Here is an 18,991-nt window from a genome sequence, read left to right as displayed (position 1 = left end):
TGGCTGGGCATCGGTCAGCGGGTGGTGAGCAGTTGTACTGGGCATCATTTCCTTTTTTTCCTTCTCCCTTCCTTTTGATTTTACCCTTTTCCCCCACCTTTCCATCCTAATTGTTATTGTTGTTCTTCTTCTTGGTATTGTTACTGTTGTTCTTCACTCTTTCTTCTGTTTAAATTATTACATTGTTCTTATCTCAACCCTCCACTTTTACATTGCTTTCTGATTCTCCTCCCCACCCCTCCGGGTGGGGGGGAGTGCGCAAGTGGCTGCGTGGCGTTTGGTTGCCGGTAGTGTTTGGTTGCCGGCCGGGGTTAAACCGCGACACAGGATGGAAATGAAGTCTGTGGCATATGTGGGGCTCGAAGGCAAGCTCCTTCCCCAAATCCTCAGTGCAACCCTTGGGTCTTTCCAGACGCGTCTGTCCTGGGTCACGAGAGTCCAGTTTCAAGGTCACTTGTGGCTCATCCACAAGCGCAGCGGGATCCCACCAGGAGCTGGCCAAAGACGTTCTGTGTTTCCAGCTCCTTTCCCCAAGCCCTCCAGCCCGTGATGACCTGTGTTCCCTTCCTCCCCAGTGCAGCCTCCCCCTCCTCCCTGAGCAGGCCCACTTTCAGCCCTTTGCAGGGACTCTTTCCCTTTGTGCCCGCCTTGTCTGCCTGCAGCCTGCCTCGCTTGGCAGGTGCCGGGCGTGGAAGTCCTTGCCTCGCACAGGAGACTGACTTGAGCTGAAGCCTGGTTTGCTGTGAGCACCGAAACATTTTATTTCAAGCACGTGGTCAGCCTCATCAGGTGTGTGCGTCCCGAGGCACGGGCGCAGGGCAGAGCAGCCCTTTGACGCTGAGGTGGCCTTTGCATCGGCAGGCATTGCCCCAAAGGAAACGGTGGTGGCACACTGCAGCCTGCCCTGCGTGCCGTTTGTCCTGCTGCTCACACCGTTTTTCCCCTTAGGTACTGCAGGAGCTCCTGCAGCCGGCTAAAGAAGTCCAGCAGCTTCTGGACTGGAAATGGGCAGGAGCCGCCCGACTGCGCTGCTGTGGGCCTTGGCCTCGGAACGGGGCTTGACGTGGTGACAAAATGACTCCAAGCGCGTGCTGTTGGAGTAGCCCTCACTGCTGGGCGCAGGCCCATCTGTAGCAGGATCCAGTCGTAGAAGTGCTGAGTGGAGGTGTAGACTCCGGGCTGCCTGGCTCGGGCACAGCCTCTCCCCCAGCTGGTGACACCAACAAGCCAGAAGTAGTCTGCACTGCTGTCTTGGCACACGAGAGGCCCACCGCTGTCCCCCTGCAGGGGAGGAGAGAGGACAAAGGGGTTGTTGGGTGGCCACCGTCAGCACGGGGGTTGGCTCCTTCTCTCTGACGGCACCTGCCGGAGCTGTGTTCCCTGCAGAGCGAGGCTGTGTCGAGCGAGCCTTGCCTGGGAAGGGGTGGTGGGCTTGTAAGGTGGGGCTGGCTCTCCTCACTGCACGGTGATGGTGGGTGTGTGGAAGAGAGCTGTGGCAGGCTTGGGATGGGGAGCCATGGGCTGCCAAGAACACTAGGAGGGCTTTCTGGGCAGAGTGCCATGCCTCTGGGACAAGAGGGGCACTGGGCAGGGGCCTGCCGATGGGGAAGGGGGTATAAGCCCCCCCGGCGGTGGGGACCTGAAGTGGGAGGGGCACTGGCCAGGCCAAGCACATGCCGGGCCATGTTGGCGTAGTTGCGTGTGGCGGGGCTGCCTGTGCTACGGGGCTTGGCTCGTAGCACGCTCCTACCTGGCAGGTGTCAATGCCGCCCTGCGGATAGCCAGCACAGACGTTGTGCGTGTGGATGGCCCCTCTGTACCACCGGCTGCTGTTACAGACGTTGACATCAATGAGGCGGACCTGGGCCTCCTGCAGCACATCCGTTGATCGTCCAGCTGTGAGCACAGGAAGGAATTAGCAAGCAGCAGCTCACTGGCACTTCTCCTCCCCTGCCTGGCGGAATCCCTTGCCTCGCCCGCGCTTGGCTTTGCATCCTGAGAGGCGTTATAGCGCCATTTGCCTTCCGCCTTGCTCTGGGGAAAGGGCTCAGGCCCATCTCTCAAGAGGCATACGTCCCCGCAGGCTGACTCGGGCTCTGGCCTCTGCTGTCAGGAAGCCCAAGCAATGGCCCCGAGCGTGCCAAGCTTGCGCTCGGCACACGAGTACTTCCGCGGTACTCACATCTTGCAGTCGTGGCACCCCAGCCGCTGATGTAGCAGTTTTTCAGCTGCGAGACTCTCAGCGAGGCATCGGGCACGCAGGCAAGCTGAACGTAGGCGTTGCACTGCACAGGCTGGTCCAGCTCCAGCAAGGCAATGTCGTTCCTCTGCGTGATGTTACTGTAGCCTTGGTGAAGGAGCAGCCGCTTGATGTTGCGCACCTGGGCCTCAGGGCCCAGCTGAGTCAGCCGCGTGGCACCGATCACCACGCGCCACATGGTGATGTAGCTGGAAGGCAAATGGGGAGAGGACTCAGAGGGAGCACAGCCACGTGCTGCAGCAGCCCAGCCGTTGCCCTGCCTTCCGCTTGACGAGGGAGAGAGGAGAGCAGCGCTCGGGAGGGTGTGACTGGCCTCGCGTGCCTTAGGCTCAAGGAGCACCCAGGCCCTGGGTGTCCTGCGAGGAAACGGGGCGGGAGTAGCCCGTGCTGCTGCGCACGGGGCAAGCGCTAGTGTTGTGGGGCTATGCGCGTTCCCGGTGGCGCCTTACCTGGCCTCGATGAAGCAGTGGGCTGCTGTCAGGACCCACTGTGCGCTGATGAGGGAGCCTCCGCAGGTATGACCCGTGCCCGCTTGCCAGGGATTCTGGATGCTGACGATCCAGGGCCAGGCCCCTGCCTGGGCATCTGTGCCACCCACGACGCGCGACATGCCGTACTGAAAAGCCATGGGCCGGAGCCCGCAGGTCCCTCTGTAAAGAGAAACTCCTTAGTGTCCTGCTGGATGGCTGGCGCCCCTACGGCTCACGGTCAGCCGTCTTCCCTCCCCACAAGGCGCTGCCTGGCCAGCAGGGCTGGGGAAGCCTGTGGGGCACGTGTGTGTCCACACCCTGCCTCTTTCTGCTTTAGCCCCGTAGGTGAGTACTGCCAACAGCCTGCGTGCTGGCAAGGAAATGAGCCTCCCACACTGGCTGCCCTCCAGCCAAGCCCACAAGGGCTTGCCCAAGCTCCCTCCCAGAGCCTCGGGCCACTTACCCACAGCTGTCCCATGTGCCGTACGCAGGACAGCACATGGCCAGCAGGATGAGGAGGAGGCGCAGCAAATCCATCCCTGCCAGTGACACGTGGCAGCTGCAAGGAGGAGGGCTTGTCACCGCCAGTGCAGCCGCCAACATACTGCCCCCCGAACTCACGTTGCCCAGGATGCCCTTGGCCCCGGGGGTGATGTCACAGAGTGGCTGGTTGCCACGGGGCTGGGCGTGGTGGCCTCTGCGGGGAGGGGGGGCAACAGGAGGGGTTCCAAGCAGGACGGGAGGCAGGAGCTGGCATCGCTCAGCCCCCACAGAGCCCCGTGGAATGCTCCCTTTGCGCGATGAGGGTGGGCCGGCCCCGTGGCAGGCAGCAGCGCCTGGCTCCCGGCTCTGCCTGCTAACAGCTCACAGGAAAAACCAAGCGTGGCGGCGCTACCTCTTTGCGAAGGTCACTGCCGCCCTGCTCTCGGCAGCCCTTTGCCACCTGCTCCTGCCCAATAAAGAGACACACAACAGAGAACGCAACCACTAGAGGCAGCACGCGCCTGCTTGGCTCTTGAAGAGACACTCTCTTGATGGTCGTGGCAGGCAAGCAGTGACGGGCAAGCCAAATAAGCCAAGCCTAGCCCAGCAGTGCCAACCTTCCTGCACGCAGCACAGGGAAAGGCACACGCAGCACAGTCCTCACTGGCTATGTCAGCCACAGCAACGCCCTCTGGCAGGCTTCGTGTCCCTGCTCTCTCTGGGTTGGATTGTGGTTCTGGACCAACACTGAAGAGGGCAGCTGTGGCACCTGCTACGCACGGCCGAGGACATACAATCAGAACGCCAAAAAGGCGCCTTCGAAGTCCAATGCTGTAAAACAGACATTAGAATCCCCTGTCGCTGTTGAGAAAGTGGGAGGATTAGGCAGCACCGGGTGTTGGTCAATCGCTATTTCATTAACAGCCCTTAGATGTTGTACTACATGCTGCTCCTGGGCATGTGGCTTTGCAACAACCCCTGTTTTAGGCAATTATGACTTCTAGGCTCCAGTCCGAGCCAGGATTCCAACTTCATAGGATACTGGTTTTGTCTTAGCGGCTTCGCTCCCGGTTTCAATTCCACACTTGCTGGTGCTGCTGGGCTGAGCAACCCCCTGGCCCAAGGCAGCTGCTGCCGTGTGGACACAAGCTCTGCCACCTAGGAGGGTCCCAGTGTGCAGGGCTTTTTGGATGGCAGCAAGGCGGTCACAGGCCATGACGCTCAGAAGTAAAGACTCTGCACGGAGATAGTTCAAGCTGAAAATCATTCGGTAAATATGCAGACCTGGCAACTGGTGCTTCAGCACTTGTGTTTAACAGACTGACTAACAAGGACACTACGGTCTGCACGTGTCGATACCGATCGACTAGCTACGTTGTAAGCAAGAACTATGTTGTCTGCAAGGTGTACGAGCCGGGAAGAGAACCAGTACAACCTGGCTCTGCGCTTGCTGGTGTGGACTCCTCAGCACTGCGCGCCAAAGGGAAAAGTACATCCTGAGGAAGGGTGCGAGCCTTCCTCCCAGAGAGCCCAGCCCAGGACCAGCAGGTGTCAATGCACCCGCGCCAGAGTGAGGAGGCTTATGATACTGAGTTCCTGGACCGAATGGTAATAACCCCGCCTTTTCTTGGGAATTTTAATGAATATGTATGCTTCTGTGTAATAGGGATCTGCTTACTTAAGCCCTGGGTGTGCAAGTGAGGAGGAGCGATCCCCCTTGCAGCCGGAGCCCCGATAAACATACCTGCTTGATAACCCTCCTTGAGTTGTAGAGTTTGATTCCGCACGTCAGCACCAATCAAGAAGGCTACAGAGACCTGTGCAGCACATGCCGAGTAGGAGATGGCCCCGTGTCCTGGTTTCAGCTGGCATGGAGTTAACTTTCTTCTTCGTAGCTAGTGAAGTGCTGTGTTTTGGCTATGATGTGAGAACAATGTTGGTAGCCGCACTGATGTTTTCGGTTGTTGCTGCCTAGCGTTTCTGCTAAGTCAAGGCCTTTTTGGTTTCTTGGGCCTTGCCAGCCAGAGTGCTGGAGGGGCACAAGAGACTGGGCAGGGACACAGCCAGGTCAGCTGACCTGAACCAGCCACAGAGGTATTCCATCCCGTGGGACGTCATGCTTGGTATAGAAACTTGGAGGGTTAGCTGGTGGGGGGATTCTTGCTCAGGGACTGGCTGGGCATCGGTCAGCGGGTGGTGAGCAGTTGTACTGGGCATCATTTCCTTTTTTTCCTTCTCCCTTCCTTTTGATTTTACCCTTTTCCCCCACCTTTCCATCCTAATTGTTATTGTTGTTCTTCTTCTTGGTATTGTTACTGTTGTTCTTCACTCTTTCTTCTGTTTAAATTATTACATTGTTCTTATCTCAACCCTCCACTTTTACATTGCTTTCTGATTCTCCTCCCCACCCCTCCGGGTGGGGGGGAGTGCGCAAGTGGCTGCGTGGCGTTTGGTTGCCGGTAGTGTTTGGTTGCCGGCCGGGGTTAAACCGCGACACAGGATGGAAATGAAGTCGTGCATATGTGGGGCTCGAAGGCAAGCTCCTTCCCCAAATCCTCAGTGCAACCCTTGGGTCTTTCCAGACGCGTCTGTCCTGGGTCACGAGAGTCCAGTTTCAAGGTCACTTGTGGCTCATCCACAAGCGCAGCGGGATCCCACCAGGAGCTGGCCAAAGACGTTCTGTGTTTCCAGCTCCTTTCCCCAAGCCCTCCAGCCCGTGATGACCTGTGTTCCCTTCCTCCCCCAGTGCAGCCTCCCCCTCCTCCCTGAGCAGGCCCACTTTCAGCCCTTTGCAGGGACTCTTTCCCTTTGTGCCCGCCTTGTCTGCCTGCAGCCTGCCTCGCTTGGCAGGTGCCGGGCGTGGAAGTCCTTGCCTCGCACAGGAGACTGACTTGAGCTGAAGCCTGGTTTGCTGTGAGCACCGAAACATTTTATTTCAAGCGTGTGGTCAGCCTCATCAGGTGTGTGCGTCCCGAGGCACGGGCGCAGGGCAGAGCAGCCCTTTGACGCTGAGGTGGCCTTTGCATCGGCAGGCATTGCCCCAAAGGAAACGGTGGTGGCACACTGCAGCCTGCCCTGCGTGCCGTTTGTCCTGCTGCTCACACCGTTTTTCCCCTTAGGTACTGCAGGAGCTCCTGCAGCCGGCTAAAGAAGTCCAGCAGCTTCTGGACTGGAAATGGGCAGGAGCCGCCCGACTGCGCTGCTGTGGGCCTTGGCCTCGGAACGGGGCTTGACATGGTGACAAAATGACTCCAAGCGCGTGCTGTTGGAGTAGCCCTCACTGCTGGGCGCAGGCCCATCTGTAGCAGGATCCAGTCGTAGAAGTGCTGAGTGGAGGTGTAGACTCCGGGCTGCCTGGCTCGGGCACAGCCTCTCCCCCAGCTGGTGACACCAACAAGCCAGAAGTAGTCTGCACTGCTGTCTTGGCACACGAGAGGCCCACCGCTGTCCCCCTGCAGAGGAGGAGAGAGGACAAAGGGGTTGTTGGGTGGCCACCGTCAGCACGGGGGTTGGCTCCTTCTCTCTGACGGCACCTGCCGGAGCTGTGTTCCCTGCAGAGCGAGGCTGCGTCGAGCGAGCCTTGCCTGGGAAGGGGTGGTGGGCTTGTAAGGTGGGGCTGGCTCTCCTCACTGCACGGTGATGGTGGGTGTGTGGAAGAGAGCTGTGGCAGGCTTGGGATGGGGAGCCGTGGGCTGCCAGGAACACTAGGAGGGCTTTCTGGGCAGAGTGCCATGCCTCTGGGACAAGAGGGGCACTGGGCAGGGGCCTGCCGATGGGGAAGGGGGTATAAGCCCCCCCGGCGGTGGGGACCTGAAGTGGGAGGGGCACTGGCCAGGCCAAGCACATGCCGGGCCATGTTGGCGTAGTTGCGTGTGGCGGGGCTGCCTGTGCTACGGGGCTTGGCTCGTAGCACGCTCCTACCTGGCAGGTGTCAATGCCGCCCTGCGGATAGCCAGCACAGACGTTGTGCGTGTGGATGGCCCCTCTGTACCACCGGCTGCTGTTACAGACGTTGACATCAATGAGGCGGACCTGGGCCTCCTGCAGCACATCCGTTGATCGTCCAGCTGCGAGCACAGGAAGGAATTAGCAAGCAGCAGCTCACTGGCACTTCTCCTCCCCTGCCTGGCGGAATCCCTTGCCTCGCCCGCGCTTGGCTTTGCATCCTGAGAGGCGTTATAGCGGCATTTGCCTTCCGCCTTGCTCTGGGGAAAGGGCTCAGGCCCATCTCTCAAGAGGCATACGTCCCCGCAGGCTGACTCGGGCTCTGGCCTCTGCTGTCAGGAAGCCCAAGCAATGGCCCCGAGCGTGCCAAGCTTGCGCTCGGCACACGAGTACTTCCGCGGTACTCACATCTTGCAGTCGTGGCACCCCAGCCGCTGATGTAGCAGTTTTTCAGCTGCGAGACTCTCAGCGAGGCATCGGGCACGCAGGCAAGCTGAACGTAGGCGTTGCACTGCACAGGCTGGTCCAGCTCCAGCAAGGCAATGTCGTTCCTCTGCGTGATGTTACTGTAGCCTTGGTGAAGGAGCAGCCGCTTGATGTTGCGCACCTGGGCCTCAGGGCCCAGCTGAGTCAGCCGCGTGGCACCGATCACCACGCGCCACATGGTGATGTAGCTGGAAGGCAAATGGGGAGAGGACTCAGAGGGAGCACAGCCACGTGCTGCAGCAGCCCAGCCGTTGCCCTGCCTTCCGCTTGACGAGGGAGAGAGGAGAGCAGCGCTCGGGAGGGTGTGACTGGCCTCGCGTGCCTTAGGCTCAAGGAGCACCCAGGCCCTGGGTGTCCTGCGAGGAAACGGGGCGGGAGTAGCCCGTGCTGCTGCGCACGGGGCAAGCGCTAGTGTTGTGGGGCTATGCGTGTTCCCGGTGGCGCCTTACCTGGCCTCGATGAAGCAGTGGGCTGCTGTCAGGACCCACTGTGCGCTGATGAGGGAGCCTCCGCAGGTATGACCCGTGCCCGCTTGCCAGGGATTCTGGATGCTGACGATCCAGGGCCAGGCCCCTGCCTGGGCATCTGTGCCACCCACGACGCGCGACATGCCGTACTGAAAAGCCATGGGCCGGAGCCCGCAGGTCCCTCTGTAAAGAGAAACTCCTTAGTGTCCTGCTGGATGGCTGGCACCCCTACGGCTCACGGTCAGCCGTCTTCCCTCCCCACAAGGCGCTGCCTGGCCAGCAGGGCTGGGGAAGCCTGTGGGGCACGTGTGTGTCCACACCCTGCCTCTTTCTGCTTTAGCCCCGTAGGTGAGTACTGCCAACAGCCTGCGTGCTGGCAAGGAAATGAGCCTCCCACACTGGCTGCCCTCCAGCCAAGCCCACAAGGGCTTGCCCAAGCTCCCTCCCAGAGCCTCGGGCCACTTACCCACAGCTGTCCCATGTGCCGTACGCAGGACAGCACATGGCCAGCAGGATGAGGAGGAGGCGCAGCAAATCCATCCCTGCCAGTGACACGTGGCAGCTGCAAGGAGGAGGGCTTGTCACCGCCAGTGCAGCCGCCAACATACTGCCCCCCGAACTCACGTTGCCCAGGATGCCCTTGGCCCCGGGGGTGATGTCACAGAGTGGCTGGTTGCCACGGGGCTGGGCGTGGTGGCCTCTGCGGGGAGGGGGGGCAACAGGAGGGGTTCCAAGCAGGACGGGAGGCAGGAGCTGGCATCGCTCAGCCCCCACAGAGCCCCGTGGAATGCTCCCTTTGCGCGATGAGGGTGGGCCGGCCCCGTGGCAGGCAGCAGCGCCTGGCTCCCGGCTCTGCCTGCTAACAGCTCACAGGAAAAACCAAGCGTGGCGGCGCTACCTCTTTGCGAAGGTCACTGCCGCCCTGCTCTCGGCAGCCCTTTGCCACCTGCTCCTGCCCAATAAAGAGACACACAACAGAGAACGCAACCACTAGAGGCAGCACGCGCCTGCTTGGCTCTTGAAGAGACACTCTCTTGATGGTCGTGGCAGGCAAGCAGTGACGGGCAAGCCAAATAAGCCAAGCCTAGCCCAGCAGTGCCAACCTTCCTGCACGCAGCACAGGGAAAGGCACACGCAGCACAGTCCTCACTGGCTATGTCAGCCACAGCAACGCCCTCTGGCAGGCTTCGTGTCCCTGCTCTCTCTGGGTTGGATTGTGGTTCTGGACCAACACTGAAGAGGGCAGCTGTGGCACCTGCTACGCACGGCCGAGGACATACAATCAGAACGCCAAAAAGGCGCCTTCGAAGTCCAATGCTGTAAAACAGACATTAGAATCCCCTGTCGCTGTTGAGAAAGTGGGAGGATTAGGCAGCACCGGGTGTTGGTCAATCGCTATTTGATTAACAGCCCTTAGATGTTGTACTACATGCTGCTCCTGGGCATGTGGCTTTGCAACAACCCCTGTTTTAGGCAATTATGACTTCTAGGCTCCAGTCCGAGCCAGGATTCCAACTTCATAGGATACTGGTTTTGTCTTAGCGGCTTCGCTCCCGGTTTCAATTCCACACTTCCCGGTGCTGCTGGGCTGAGCAACCCCCTGGCCCAAGGCAGCTGCTGCCGTGTGGACACAAGCTCTGCCACCTAGGAGGGTCCCAGTGTGCAGGGCTTTTCGGATGGCAGCAAGGCGGTCACAGGCCATGACGCTCAGAAGTAAAGACTCTGCACGGAGATAGTTCAAGCTGAAAATCATTCGGTAAATATGCAGACCTTGCAACTGGTGCTTCAGCACTTGTGTTTAACAGACTGACTAACAAGGACACTACGGTCTGCACGTGTCGATACCGATCGACTAGCTACGTTGTAAGCAAGAACTATGTTGTCTGCAAGATGTACGAGCCGGGAAGAGAACCAGTACAACCTGGCTCTGCGCTTGCTGGTGTGGACTCCTCAGCACTGCGCGCCAAAGGGAAAAGTACATCCTGAGGAAGGGTGCGAGCCTTCCTCCCAGAGAGCCCAGCCCAGGACCAGCAGGTGTCAATGCACCCGCGCCAGAGTGAGGAGGCTTATGATACTGAGTTCCTGGACCGAATGGTAATAACCCCGCCTTTTCTTGGGAATTTTAATGAATATGTATGCTTCTGTGTAATAGGGATCTGCTTACTTAAGCCCTGGGTGTGCAAGTGAGGAGGAGCGATCCCCCTTGCAGCCGGAGCCCCGATAAACATACCTGCTTGATAACCCTCCTTGAGTTGTAGAGTTTGATTCCGCACGTCAGCACCAATCAAGAAGGCTACAGAGACCTGTGCAGCACATGCCGAGTAGGAGATGGCCCCGTGTCCTGGTTTCAGCTGGCATGGAGTTAACTTTCTTCTTCGTAGCTAGTGAAGTGCTGTGTTTTGGCTATGATGTGAGAACAATGTTGGTAGCCGCACTGATGTTTTCGGTTGTTGCTGCCTAGCGTTTCTGCTAAGTCAAGGCCTTTTTGGTTTCTTGGGCCTTGCCAGCCAGAGTGCTGGAGGGGCACAAGAGACTGGGAAGGGACACAGGCAGGTCAGCTGACCTGAACCAGCCACAGAGGTATTCCATCCCGTGGGACGTCATGCTTGGTATAGAAACTTGGAGGGTTAGCTGGTGGGGGGATTCTTGCTCAGGGACTGGCTGGGCATCGGTCAGCGGGTGGTGAGCAGTTGTACTGGGCATCATTTCCTTTTTTTCCTTCTCCCTTCCTTTTGATTTTACCCTTTTCCCCCACCTTTCCATCCTAATTGTTATTGTTGTTCTTCTTCTTGGTATTGTTACTGTTGTTCTTCACTCTTTCTTCTGTTTAAATTATTACATTGTTCTTATCTCAACCCTCCACTTTTACATTGCTTTCTGATTCTCCTCCCCACCCCTCCGGGTGGGGGGAGTGCGCAAGTGGCTGCGTGGCGTTTGGTTGCCGGTAGTGTTTGGTTGCCGGCCGGGGTTAAACCGCGACACAGGATGGAAATGAAGTCTGTGGCATATGTGGGGCTCGAAGGCAAGCTCCTTCCCCAAATCCTCAGTGCAACCCTTGGGTCTTTCCAGACGCGTCTGTCCTGGGTCACGAGAGTCCAGTTTCAAGGTCACTTGTGGCTCATCCACAAGCGCAGCGGGATCCCACCAGGAGCTGGCCAAAGACGTTCTGTGTTTCCAGCTCCTTTCCCCAAGCCCTCCAGCCCGTGATGACCTGTGTTCCCTTCCTCCAGTGCAGCCTCCCCCTCCTCCCTGAGCAGGCCCACTTTCAGCCCTTTGCAGGGACTCTTTCCCTTTGTGCCCGCCTTGTCTGCCTGCAGCCTGCCTCGCTTGGCAGGTGCCGGGCGTGGACGTCCTTGCCTCGCACAGGAGACTGACTTGAGCTGAAGCCTGGTTTGCTGTGAGCACCGAAACATTTTATTTCAAGCACGTGGTCAGCCTCATCAGGTGTGTGCGTCCCGAGGCACGGGCGCAGGGCAGAGCAGCCCTTTGACGCTGAGGTGGCCTTTGCATCGGCAGGCATTGCCCCAAAGGAAACGGTGGTGGCACACTGCAGCCTGCCCTGCGTGCCGTTTGTCCTGCTGCTCACACCGTTTTTCCCCTTAGGTACTGCAGGAGCTCCTGCAGCCGGCTAAAGAAGTCCAGCAGCTTCTGGACTGGAAATGGGCAGGAGCCGCCCGACTGCGCTGCTGTGGGCCTTGGCCTCGGAACGGGGCTTGACGTGGTGACAAAATGACTCCAAGCGCGTGCTGTTGGAGTAGCCCTCACTGCTGGGCGCAGGCCCATCTGTAGCAGGATCCAGTCGTAGAAGTGCTGAGTGGAGGTGTAGACTCCGGGCTGCCTGGCTCGGGCACAGCCTCTCCCCCAGCTGGTGACACCAACAAGCCAGAAGTAGTCTGCACTGCTGTCTTGGCACACGAGAGGCCCACCGCTGTCCCCCTGCAGAGGAGGAGAGAGGACAAAGGGGTGGTTGGGTGGCCACCGTCAGCACGGGGGTTGGCTCCTTCTCTCTGACGGCACCTGCCGGAGCTGTGTTCCCTGCAGAGCGAGGCTGTGTCGAGCGAGCCTTGCCTGGGAAGGGGTGGTGGGCTTGTAAGGTGGGGCTGGCTCTCCTCACTGCACGGTGATGGTGGGTGTGTGGAAGAGAGCTGTGGCAGGCTTGGGATGGGGAGCCGTGGGCTGCCAGGAACACTAGGAGGGCTTTCTGGGCAGAGTGCCATGCCTCTGGGACAAGAGGGGCACTGGGCAGGGGCCTGCCGATGGGGAAGGGGGTATAAGCACCCCCGGCGGTGGGGACCTGAAGTGGGAGGGGCACTGGCCAGGCCAAGCACATGCCTGGCCATGTTGGCGTAGTTGCGTGTGGCGGGGCTGCCTGTGCTACGGGGCTTGGCTCGTAGCACGCTCCTACCTGGCAGGTGTCAATGCCGCCCTGCGGATAGCCAGCACAGACGTTGTGCGTGTGGATGGCCCCTCTGTACCACCGGCTGCTGTTACAGACGTTGACATCAATGAGGCGGACCTGGGCCTCCTGCAGCACATCCGTTGATCGTCCAGCTGCGAGCACAGGAAGGAATTAGCAAGCAGCAGCTCACTGGCACTTCTCCTCCCCTGCCTGGCGGAATCCCTTGCCTCGCCCGCGCTTGGCTTTGCATCCTGAGAGGCGTTATAGCGGCATTTGCCTTCCGCCTTGCTCTGGGGAAAGGGCTCAGGCCCATCTCTCAAGAGGCATACGTCCCCGCAGGCTGACTCGGGCTCTGGCCTCTGCTGTCAGGAAGCCCAAGCAATGGCCCCGAGCGTGCCAAGCTTGCGCTCGGCACACGAGTACTTCCGCGGTACTCACATCTTGCAGTCGTGGCACCCCAGCCGCTGATGTAGCAGTTTTTCAGCTGCGAGACTCTCAGCGAGGCATCGGGCACGCAGGCAAGCTGAACGTAGGCGTTGCACTGCACAGGCTGGTCCAGCTCCAGCAAGGCCATGTCGTTCCTCTGCGTGATGTTACTGTAGCCTTGGTGAAGGAGCAGCCGCTTGATGTTGCGCACCTGGGCCTCAGGGCCCAGCTGAGTCAGCCGCGTGGCACCGATCACCACGCGCCACATGGTGATGTAGCTGGAAGGCAAATGGGGAGAGGACTCAGAGGGAGCACAGCCACGTGCTGCAGCAGCCCAGCCGTTGCCCTGCCTTCCGCTTGACGAGGGAGAGAGGAGAGCAGCGCTCGGGAGGGTGTGACTGGCCTCGCGTGCCTTAGGCTCAAGGAGCACCCAGGCCCTGGGTGTCCTGCGAGGAAACGGGGCGGGAGTAGCCCGTGCTGCTGCGCACGGGGCAAGCGCTAGTGTTGTGGGGCTATGCGTGTTCCCGGTGGCGCCTTACCTGGCCTCGATGAAGCAGTGGGCTGCTGTCAGGACCCACTGTGCGCTGATGAGGGAGCCTCCGCAGGTATGACCCGTGCCCGCTTGCCAGGGATTCTGGATGCTGACGATCCCGGGCCAGGCCCCTGCCTGGGCATCTGTGCCACCCACGACGCGCGACGTGCCATACCGAAAAGCCGTGGGACGGAGCCCACAGGTCCCTCTGTAAAGAGAAACTCCTTAGTGTCCTGCTGGATGGCTGGCGCCCCTACGGCTCACGGTCAGCCGTCTTCCCTCCCCACAAGGCGCTGCCTGGCCAGCAGGGCTGGGGAAGCCTGTGGGGCACGTGTGTGTCCACACCCTGCCTCTTTCTGCTTTAGCCCCGTAGGTGAGTACTGCCAACAGCCTGCGTGCTGGCAAGGAAATGAGCCTCCCACACTGGCTGCCCTCCAGCCAAGCCCACAAGGGCTTGCCCAAGCTCCCTCCCAGAGCCTCGGGCCACTTACCCACAGCTGTCCCATGTGCCGTACGCAGGACAGCACATGGCCAGCAGGATGAGGAGGAGGCGCAGCAAATCCATCCCTGCCAGTGACACGTGGCAGCTGCAAGGAGGAGGGCTTGTCACCGCCAGTGCAGCCGCCAACATACTGCCCCCCGAACTCACGTTGCCCAGGATGCCCTTGGCCCCGGGGGTGATGTCACAGAGTGGCTGGTTGCCACGGGGCTGGGCGTGGTGGCCTCTGCGGGGAGGGGGGGCAACAGGAGGGGTTCCAAGCAGGACGGGAGGCAGGAGCTGGCATCGCACAGCCCCCACAGAGCCCCGCGGAATGCTCGCTTTGCGCGATGAGGGTGGGCAGGCCCCGTGGCAGGCAGCAGCGCCTGGCTCCCAGCTCTGCCTGCTAACAGCTCACAGGAAAAACCAAGCGTGGCGGCGCTACCTCTTTGCAAAGGTCACTGCCGCCCTGCTCTCGGCAGCCCTTTGCCACCTGCTCCTGCCCAATAAAGAGACACACAACAGAGAACGCAACCACTAGAGGCAGCACGCGCGTGCTTGGCTCTTGAAGAGACACTCTCTTGATGGTCGTGGCAGGCAAGCAGTGACGGGCAAGCCAAATAAGCCAAGCCTAGCCCAGCAGTGCCAACCTTCCTGCACGCAGCACAGGGAAAGGCACACGCAGCACAGTCCTCACTGGCTATGTCAGCCACAGCAACGCCCTCTGGCAGGCTTCATGTCCCTGCTCTCTCTGGGTTGGATTGTGGTTCTGGACCAACACTGAAGAGGGCAGCTGTGGCACCTGCTATGCACGGCCGAGGACATACAATCAGAACGCCAAAAAGGCGCCTTCGAAGTCCAATGCTGTAAAACAGACATTAGAATCCCCTGTCGCTCTTAAGAAAGTGGGAGGATTAGGCAGCACCGGGTGTTGGTCAATCGCTATTTCATTAACAGCCCTTAGATGTTGTACTACATGCTGCTCCTGGGCATGTGGCTTTGCAACAACCCCTGTTTTAGGCAATTATGACTTCTAGGCTCCAGTCCGAGCCAGGATTCCAACTTCATAGGATACTGGTTTTGTCTTAGCGGCTTCGCTCCCCGTTTCAATTCCACACTTGCTGGTGCTGCTGGGCTGAGCAACCCCCTGGCCCAAGGCAGCTGCTGCCGTGTGGACACAAGCTCTGCCACCTAGGAGGGTCCCAGTGTGCAGGGCTTTTCGGATGGCAGCAAGGCGGTCACAGGCCATGACGCTCAGAAGTAAAGACTCTGCACGGAGATAGTTCAAGCTGAAAATCATTCGGTAAATATGCAGACCTTGCAACTGGTGCTTCAGCACTTGTGTTTAACAGACTGACTAACAAGGACACTACGGTCTGCACGTGTCGATACCAATCGACTAGCTACTTTGTAAGCAAGAACTATGTTGTCTGCAAGATGTACGAGCCGGGAAGAGAACCAGTACAACCTGGCTCTGCGCTTGCTGGTGTGGACTCCTCAGCACTGCGCGCCAAAGGGAAAAGTACATCCTGAGGAAGGGTGCGAGCCTTCCTCCCAGAGAGCCCAGCCCAGGACCAGCAGGTGTCAATGCACCCGCGCCAGAGTGAGGAGGCTTATGATACCGAGTTCCTGGACCGAATGGTAATAACCCCGCCTTTTCTTGGGAATCTAATGAATATGTATGCTTCTGTGTAATAGGGATCTGCTTACTTAAGCCCTGGGTGTGCATGTGAGGAGGAGCGATCCCCCTTGCAGCCGGAGCCCCGATAAACATACCTGCTTGATAACCCTCCTTGAGATGTAGAGTTTGATTCCGCACGTCAGCACCAATCAAGAAGGCTACAAAGACCTGTGCAGCACATGCCGAGTAGGAGATGGCCCCGTGTCCTGGTTTCAGCTGGCATGGAGTTAACTTTCTTCTTCGTAGCTAGTGAAGTGCTGTGTTTTGGCTATGATGTGAGAACAATGTTGGTAGCCGCACTGATGTTTTCGGTTGTTGCTGCCTAGCGTTTCTGCTAAGTCAAGGCCTTTTTGGTTTCTTGGGCCTTGCCAGCCAGAGTGCTGGAGGGGCACAAGAGACTGGGAAGGGACACAGCCAGGTCAGCTGACCTGAACCAGCCACAGAGGTATTCCGTCCCGTGGGACGTCATGCTTGGTATAGAAACTTGGAGGGTTAGCTGGTGGGGGGATTCTTGCTCAGGGACTGGCTGGGCATCGGTCAGCGGGTGGTGAGCAGTTGTACTGGGCATCATTTCCTTTTTTTCCTTCTCCCTTCCTTTTGATTTTACCCTTTTCCGCCACCTTTCCATCCTAATCGTTATTGTTGTTGTTGTTATTCTTCTTCTTCTTGGTATTGTTACTGTTGTTCTTCACTCTTTCTTCTGTTTAAATTATTACATTGTTCTTATGTCAACCCTCCAGCTTTACATTGCTTTCTGATTCTCCTCCCCACCCCTCCGGGGGTGGGGGGAGTGTGCAAGTGGCTGCGTGGCATTTGGTTGCCGGTAGCGTTTGGTTGCCGGCCGGGGTTAAACCGCGACACAGGATGGAAATGAAGTCTGTGGCATATGTGGCAAAAACCCCAGATCCACTTATGGGACTTCATGCCATTTTCCTTCACGTCTACCAAAACAACACCAATTGCCATACCGTAGCAGAGTTTATGCTTCCCTTCCTAGGCCGTTTCTCCTAATCATCTGAGGTATACAAGGGCCACCAGTGATGACAAGAGTCTGTCCACTTTTTCTGTGTGAAAGGGTCACCCTCAATCTTGCTCCCGTGTCTTAATAGACACCCCGAAGGAGAACGCTGAAGAACCTCCACTCCAGTAGAATGTCCAGGTCCCATGCCACAACGTTTCAAAAGCTCATACATCCAATAGCTAAACAAAACCTGGCAAACAAAACTGAACAGAGGCAAAATCCAGCAAATAAAATCCAAGAGAGGTGCAGATTAGCAATAGCGAGTATCCGGGTTCTGCGCATCCCCGTCTATAGCATATGGATTACACAAGTTGCACTTCAAATAGCCCGGTGGGACTCTAACCCACAATGCGGTACGACATCTTTGTAAGCAGCCTCAGCATTTATGACCAATGTCGCCGTTATCCCAAAGAGCTGTCACGGAGACTCACCCGGCCAGGGAATCGCAGGGCCTCCCCACAAATACTCTGGCGTGTGCTTGGAGTCCTCACGATCCCTGTGGTCTGTCGAGGTTCTGGAAAGCGGGTCCCATCTGGGTCACCAGATTCTCTTCCCAACAATCATAAGTGGGAAAACTCTCCCAGGCAAAGGAGAGTTTGGAAAGCTGACAGCAGTTTAATGCTGCTCTGGGCGCATGGGGGATTTTTCCTCCTAACATGCACACCCGGTTCTCGAGGGTCCACATTATATACCAGGAAGTGTTTGCATATGCAGAGGACATTGCATCTACCTTGTCCTTTACATGGGGGGATTTCTGCTGTCAGGCCCGGTAGAGCTGAATGAGGGGGGCACCTGGGAGGCTGGTCCTATCCCAGCCTGAGGGATGTGGCAGCTGCTCTTCCCATGCTTCTCTTGCTGCATTCCAAAGAGCCAGAGACACAAAGGCACACAGACACTGGCACAATGCATGTGAAGGGCAAACCGGATTGACAGGAACAGGATTGCATGTCTACCAGTGAAACAGCAGCACACGTTTGCTCCTGAGATACAAAAGCACAGCGTGTTCACAGATGCCTCACATGACAGAATGGAAATGAAGTCTGTGGCATATGTGGGGCTCGAAGGCAAGCTCCTTCCCCAAATCCTCAGTGCAACCCTTGGGTCTTTCCAGACGCGTCTGTCCTGGGTCATGAGAGTCCAGTTTCAAGGTCACTTGTGGCTCATCCACAAGCGCAGCGGGATCCCACCAGGAGCTGGCCAAAGACGTTCTGTGTTTCCAGCTCCTTTCCCCAAGCCCTCCAGCCCGTGATGACCTGTGTTCCCTTCCTCCCCCAGTGCAGCCTCCCCCTCCTCCCTGAGCAGGCCCACTTTCAGCCCTTTGCAGGGACTCTTTCCCTTTGTGCCCGCCTTGTCTGCCTGCAGCCTGCCTCGCTTGGCAGGTGCCGGGCGTGGAAGTCCTTGCCTCGCACAGGAGACTGACTTGAGCTGAAGCCTGGTTTGCTGTGAGCACCGAAACATTTTATTTCAAGCACGTGGTCAGCCTCATCAGGTGTGTGCGTCCCGAGGCACGGGCGCAGGGCAGAGCAGCCCTTTGACGCTGAGGTGGCCTATGCATCGGCAGGCATTGCCCCAAAGGAAACGGTGGTGGCACACTGCAGCCTGCCCTGCGTGCCGTTTGTCCTGCTGCTCACACCGTTTTTCCCCTTAGGTACTGCAGGAGCTCCTGCAGCCGGCTAAAGAAGTCCAGCAGCTTCTGGACTGGAAACGGGCAGGAGCCGCCCGACTGCGCTGCTGTGGGCCTTGGCCTCGGAACGGGGCTTGACGTGGTGACAAAATGACTCCAAGCGCGTGCTGTTGGAGTACGTTAGGGTTAGGGTTAGGGTTTAGGCTTAGGAATAGGCTTAGGGTTAGGATCAGAGTTAGTTTTACGATTAGGGTTACGGTTAGGTTTAGTGTTAGCTTAGGGTCAGGGTCATGGTCTGGGTCAGGGTCAGGGTCAGAGTCCGGGTCAGGGTCAGGGTTAGGGTTAGGGTTATGGTTAAGGTTAGGGTTTCTTATGCTTAGAGTTAGGGTTAGGGTTTCTAAGCGTTAGTGTTAGGGTTAGAGTTAGGGTTAGGTTTAGGCTTAGGGTTAGGGTTAGGGTTACGGTTTAGAGTTAGGGTTAGGTTTATGGTCAGGATTAGCGTGAAGGTTAGGTTTAGGTTAGGGTTAGGGTAGGGTTCGGGTTAGGGTTAGGGTCAGGGTTTGGGTTAGGGTTATGGTTAGGATTAGGGTTAGGGTTACGGTTTGGGTTAGGTTTAGGTTTACATTTAGGGTTAGCGTTAGGGTTAGCATTAGTGTTAGTGTTACAGTTAGGGTTAGTGTTAGGTTTAGGGTTAGGGTTAGGAATAGGCTTAGGGTTAG

At 58.1% G+C, this 18,991-nt stretch overlaps 3 protein-coding genes across 3 annotated transcripts; all 3 read right to left on the bottom strand.

Annotated features, from left to right (window-relative positions):
* Nucleotides 1–582: 582 nt before the first annotated feature.
* On the bottom strand, nt 583–3,476 carry LOC119145419 (acrosin-like). Its single transcript, XM_037381866.1, has 4 exons — nt 2,710–3,476; nt 2,183–2,448; nt 1,751–1,896; nt 583–1,281 (listed from the first exon to the last, which is right to left on the bottom strand). Exons 1-4 carry the CDS (start codon nt 2,886–2,888, stop codon nt 928–930), a joined length of 945 nt encoding a protein of 314 aa, XP_037237763.1. The 5' UTR covers nt 2,889–3,476; the 3' UTR covers nt 583–927.
* A 2,490-nt stretch (nt 3,477–5,966) lies between these two features.
* LOC119145444 (acrosin-like) lies at nt 5,967–8,312 on the bottom strand. The gene is made up of 4 exons (XM_037381930.1): nt 8,094–8,312; nt 7,567–7,832; nt 7,135–7,280; nt 5,967–6,665 (listed from the first exon to the last, which is right to left on the bottom strand). Exons 1-4 carry the CDS (start codon nt 8,270–8,272, stop codon nt 6,312–6,314), a joined length of 945 nt encoding a protein of 314 aa, XP_037237827.1. The 5' UTR covers nt 8,273–8,312; the 3' UTR covers nt 5,967–6,311.
* Nucleotides 8,313–11,471: 3,159 nt separating this feature from the next.
* LOC119145445 (acrosin-like) lies at nt 11,472–14,675 on the bottom strand. The gene is made up of 5 exons (XM_037381931.1): nt 13,960–14,675; nt 13,476–13,676; nt 12,949–13,214; nt 12,517–12,662; nt 11,472–12,047 (listed from the first exon to the last, which is right to left on the bottom strand). The coding sequence occupies exons 1-5, from the start codon at nt 14,097–14,099 to the stop codon at nt 11,694–11,696; spliced, it is 1,107 nt and encodes a 368-aa protein (XP_037237828.1). The 5' UTR covers nt 14,100–14,675; the 3' UTR covers nt 11,472–11,693.
* Between the last annotated feature and the right edge of the window lie 4,316 nt (nt 14,676–18,991).

This window comes from Falco rusticolus, chromosome 3, assembly GCF_015220075.1.
Source record: "Falco rusticolus isolate bFalRus1 chromosome 3, bFalRus1.pri, whole genome shotgun sequence".
NCBI classification, from domain to species: domain Eukaryota; kingdom Metazoa; phylum Chordata; class Aves; order Falconiformes; family Falconidae; genus Falco; species Falco rusticolus.
Note: the sequence above shows the minus strand (reverse complement) of the source record. Positions and strands in the feature narration are given on the sequence as shown.

Excerpts from the sequence above, each read along its gene's own strand:
- LOC119145445 (XM_037381931.1), bottom strand. The coding sequence starts at position 14,099 with ATGTTGGCGGCTGCACTGGCGGTGACAAGCCCTCCTCCTTGCAGCTGC. Across the intron at positions 13,677-13,959 it reads GGCACATGGGACAGCTGTGG|AGGGACCTGTGGGCTCCGTC; the intron begins GTAAGTGGCCCG and ends TTCTCTTTACAG. Across the intron at positions 12,663-12,948 it reads GGGTGCCACGACTGCAAGAT|CTGGACGATCAACGGATGTG; the intron begins GTGAGTACCGCG and ends CTGTGCTCGCAG.
- LOC119145444 (XM_037381930.1), bottom strand. The coding sequence starts at position 8,272 with ATGGCTTTTCAGTACGGCATGTCGCGCGTCGTGGGTGGCACAGATGCC. Across the intron at positions 7,281-7,566 it reads GGGTGCCACGACTGCAAGAT|CTGGACGATCAACGGATGTG; the intron begins GTGAGTACCGCG and ends CTGTGCTCGCAG. Across the intron at positions 6,666-7,134 it reads GCGGCATTGACACCTGCCAG|GGGGACAGCGGTGGGCCTCT; the intron begins GTAGGAGCGTGC and ends CCTCCTCTGCAG.
- LOC119145419 (XM_037381866.1), bottom strand. The coding sequence starts at position 2,888 with ATGGCTTTTCAGTACGGCATGTCGCGCGTCGTGGGTGGCACAGATGCC. Across the intron at positions 2,449-2,709 it reads CACTGCTTCATCGAGGCCAG|CTACATCACCATGTGGCGCG; the intron begins GTAAGGCGCCAC and ends TTTGCCTTCCAG. Across the intron at positions 1,282-1,750 it reads GCGGCATTGACACCTGCCAG|GGGGACAGCGGTGGGCCTCT; the intron begins GTAGGAGCGTGC and ends CCTCCCCTGCAG.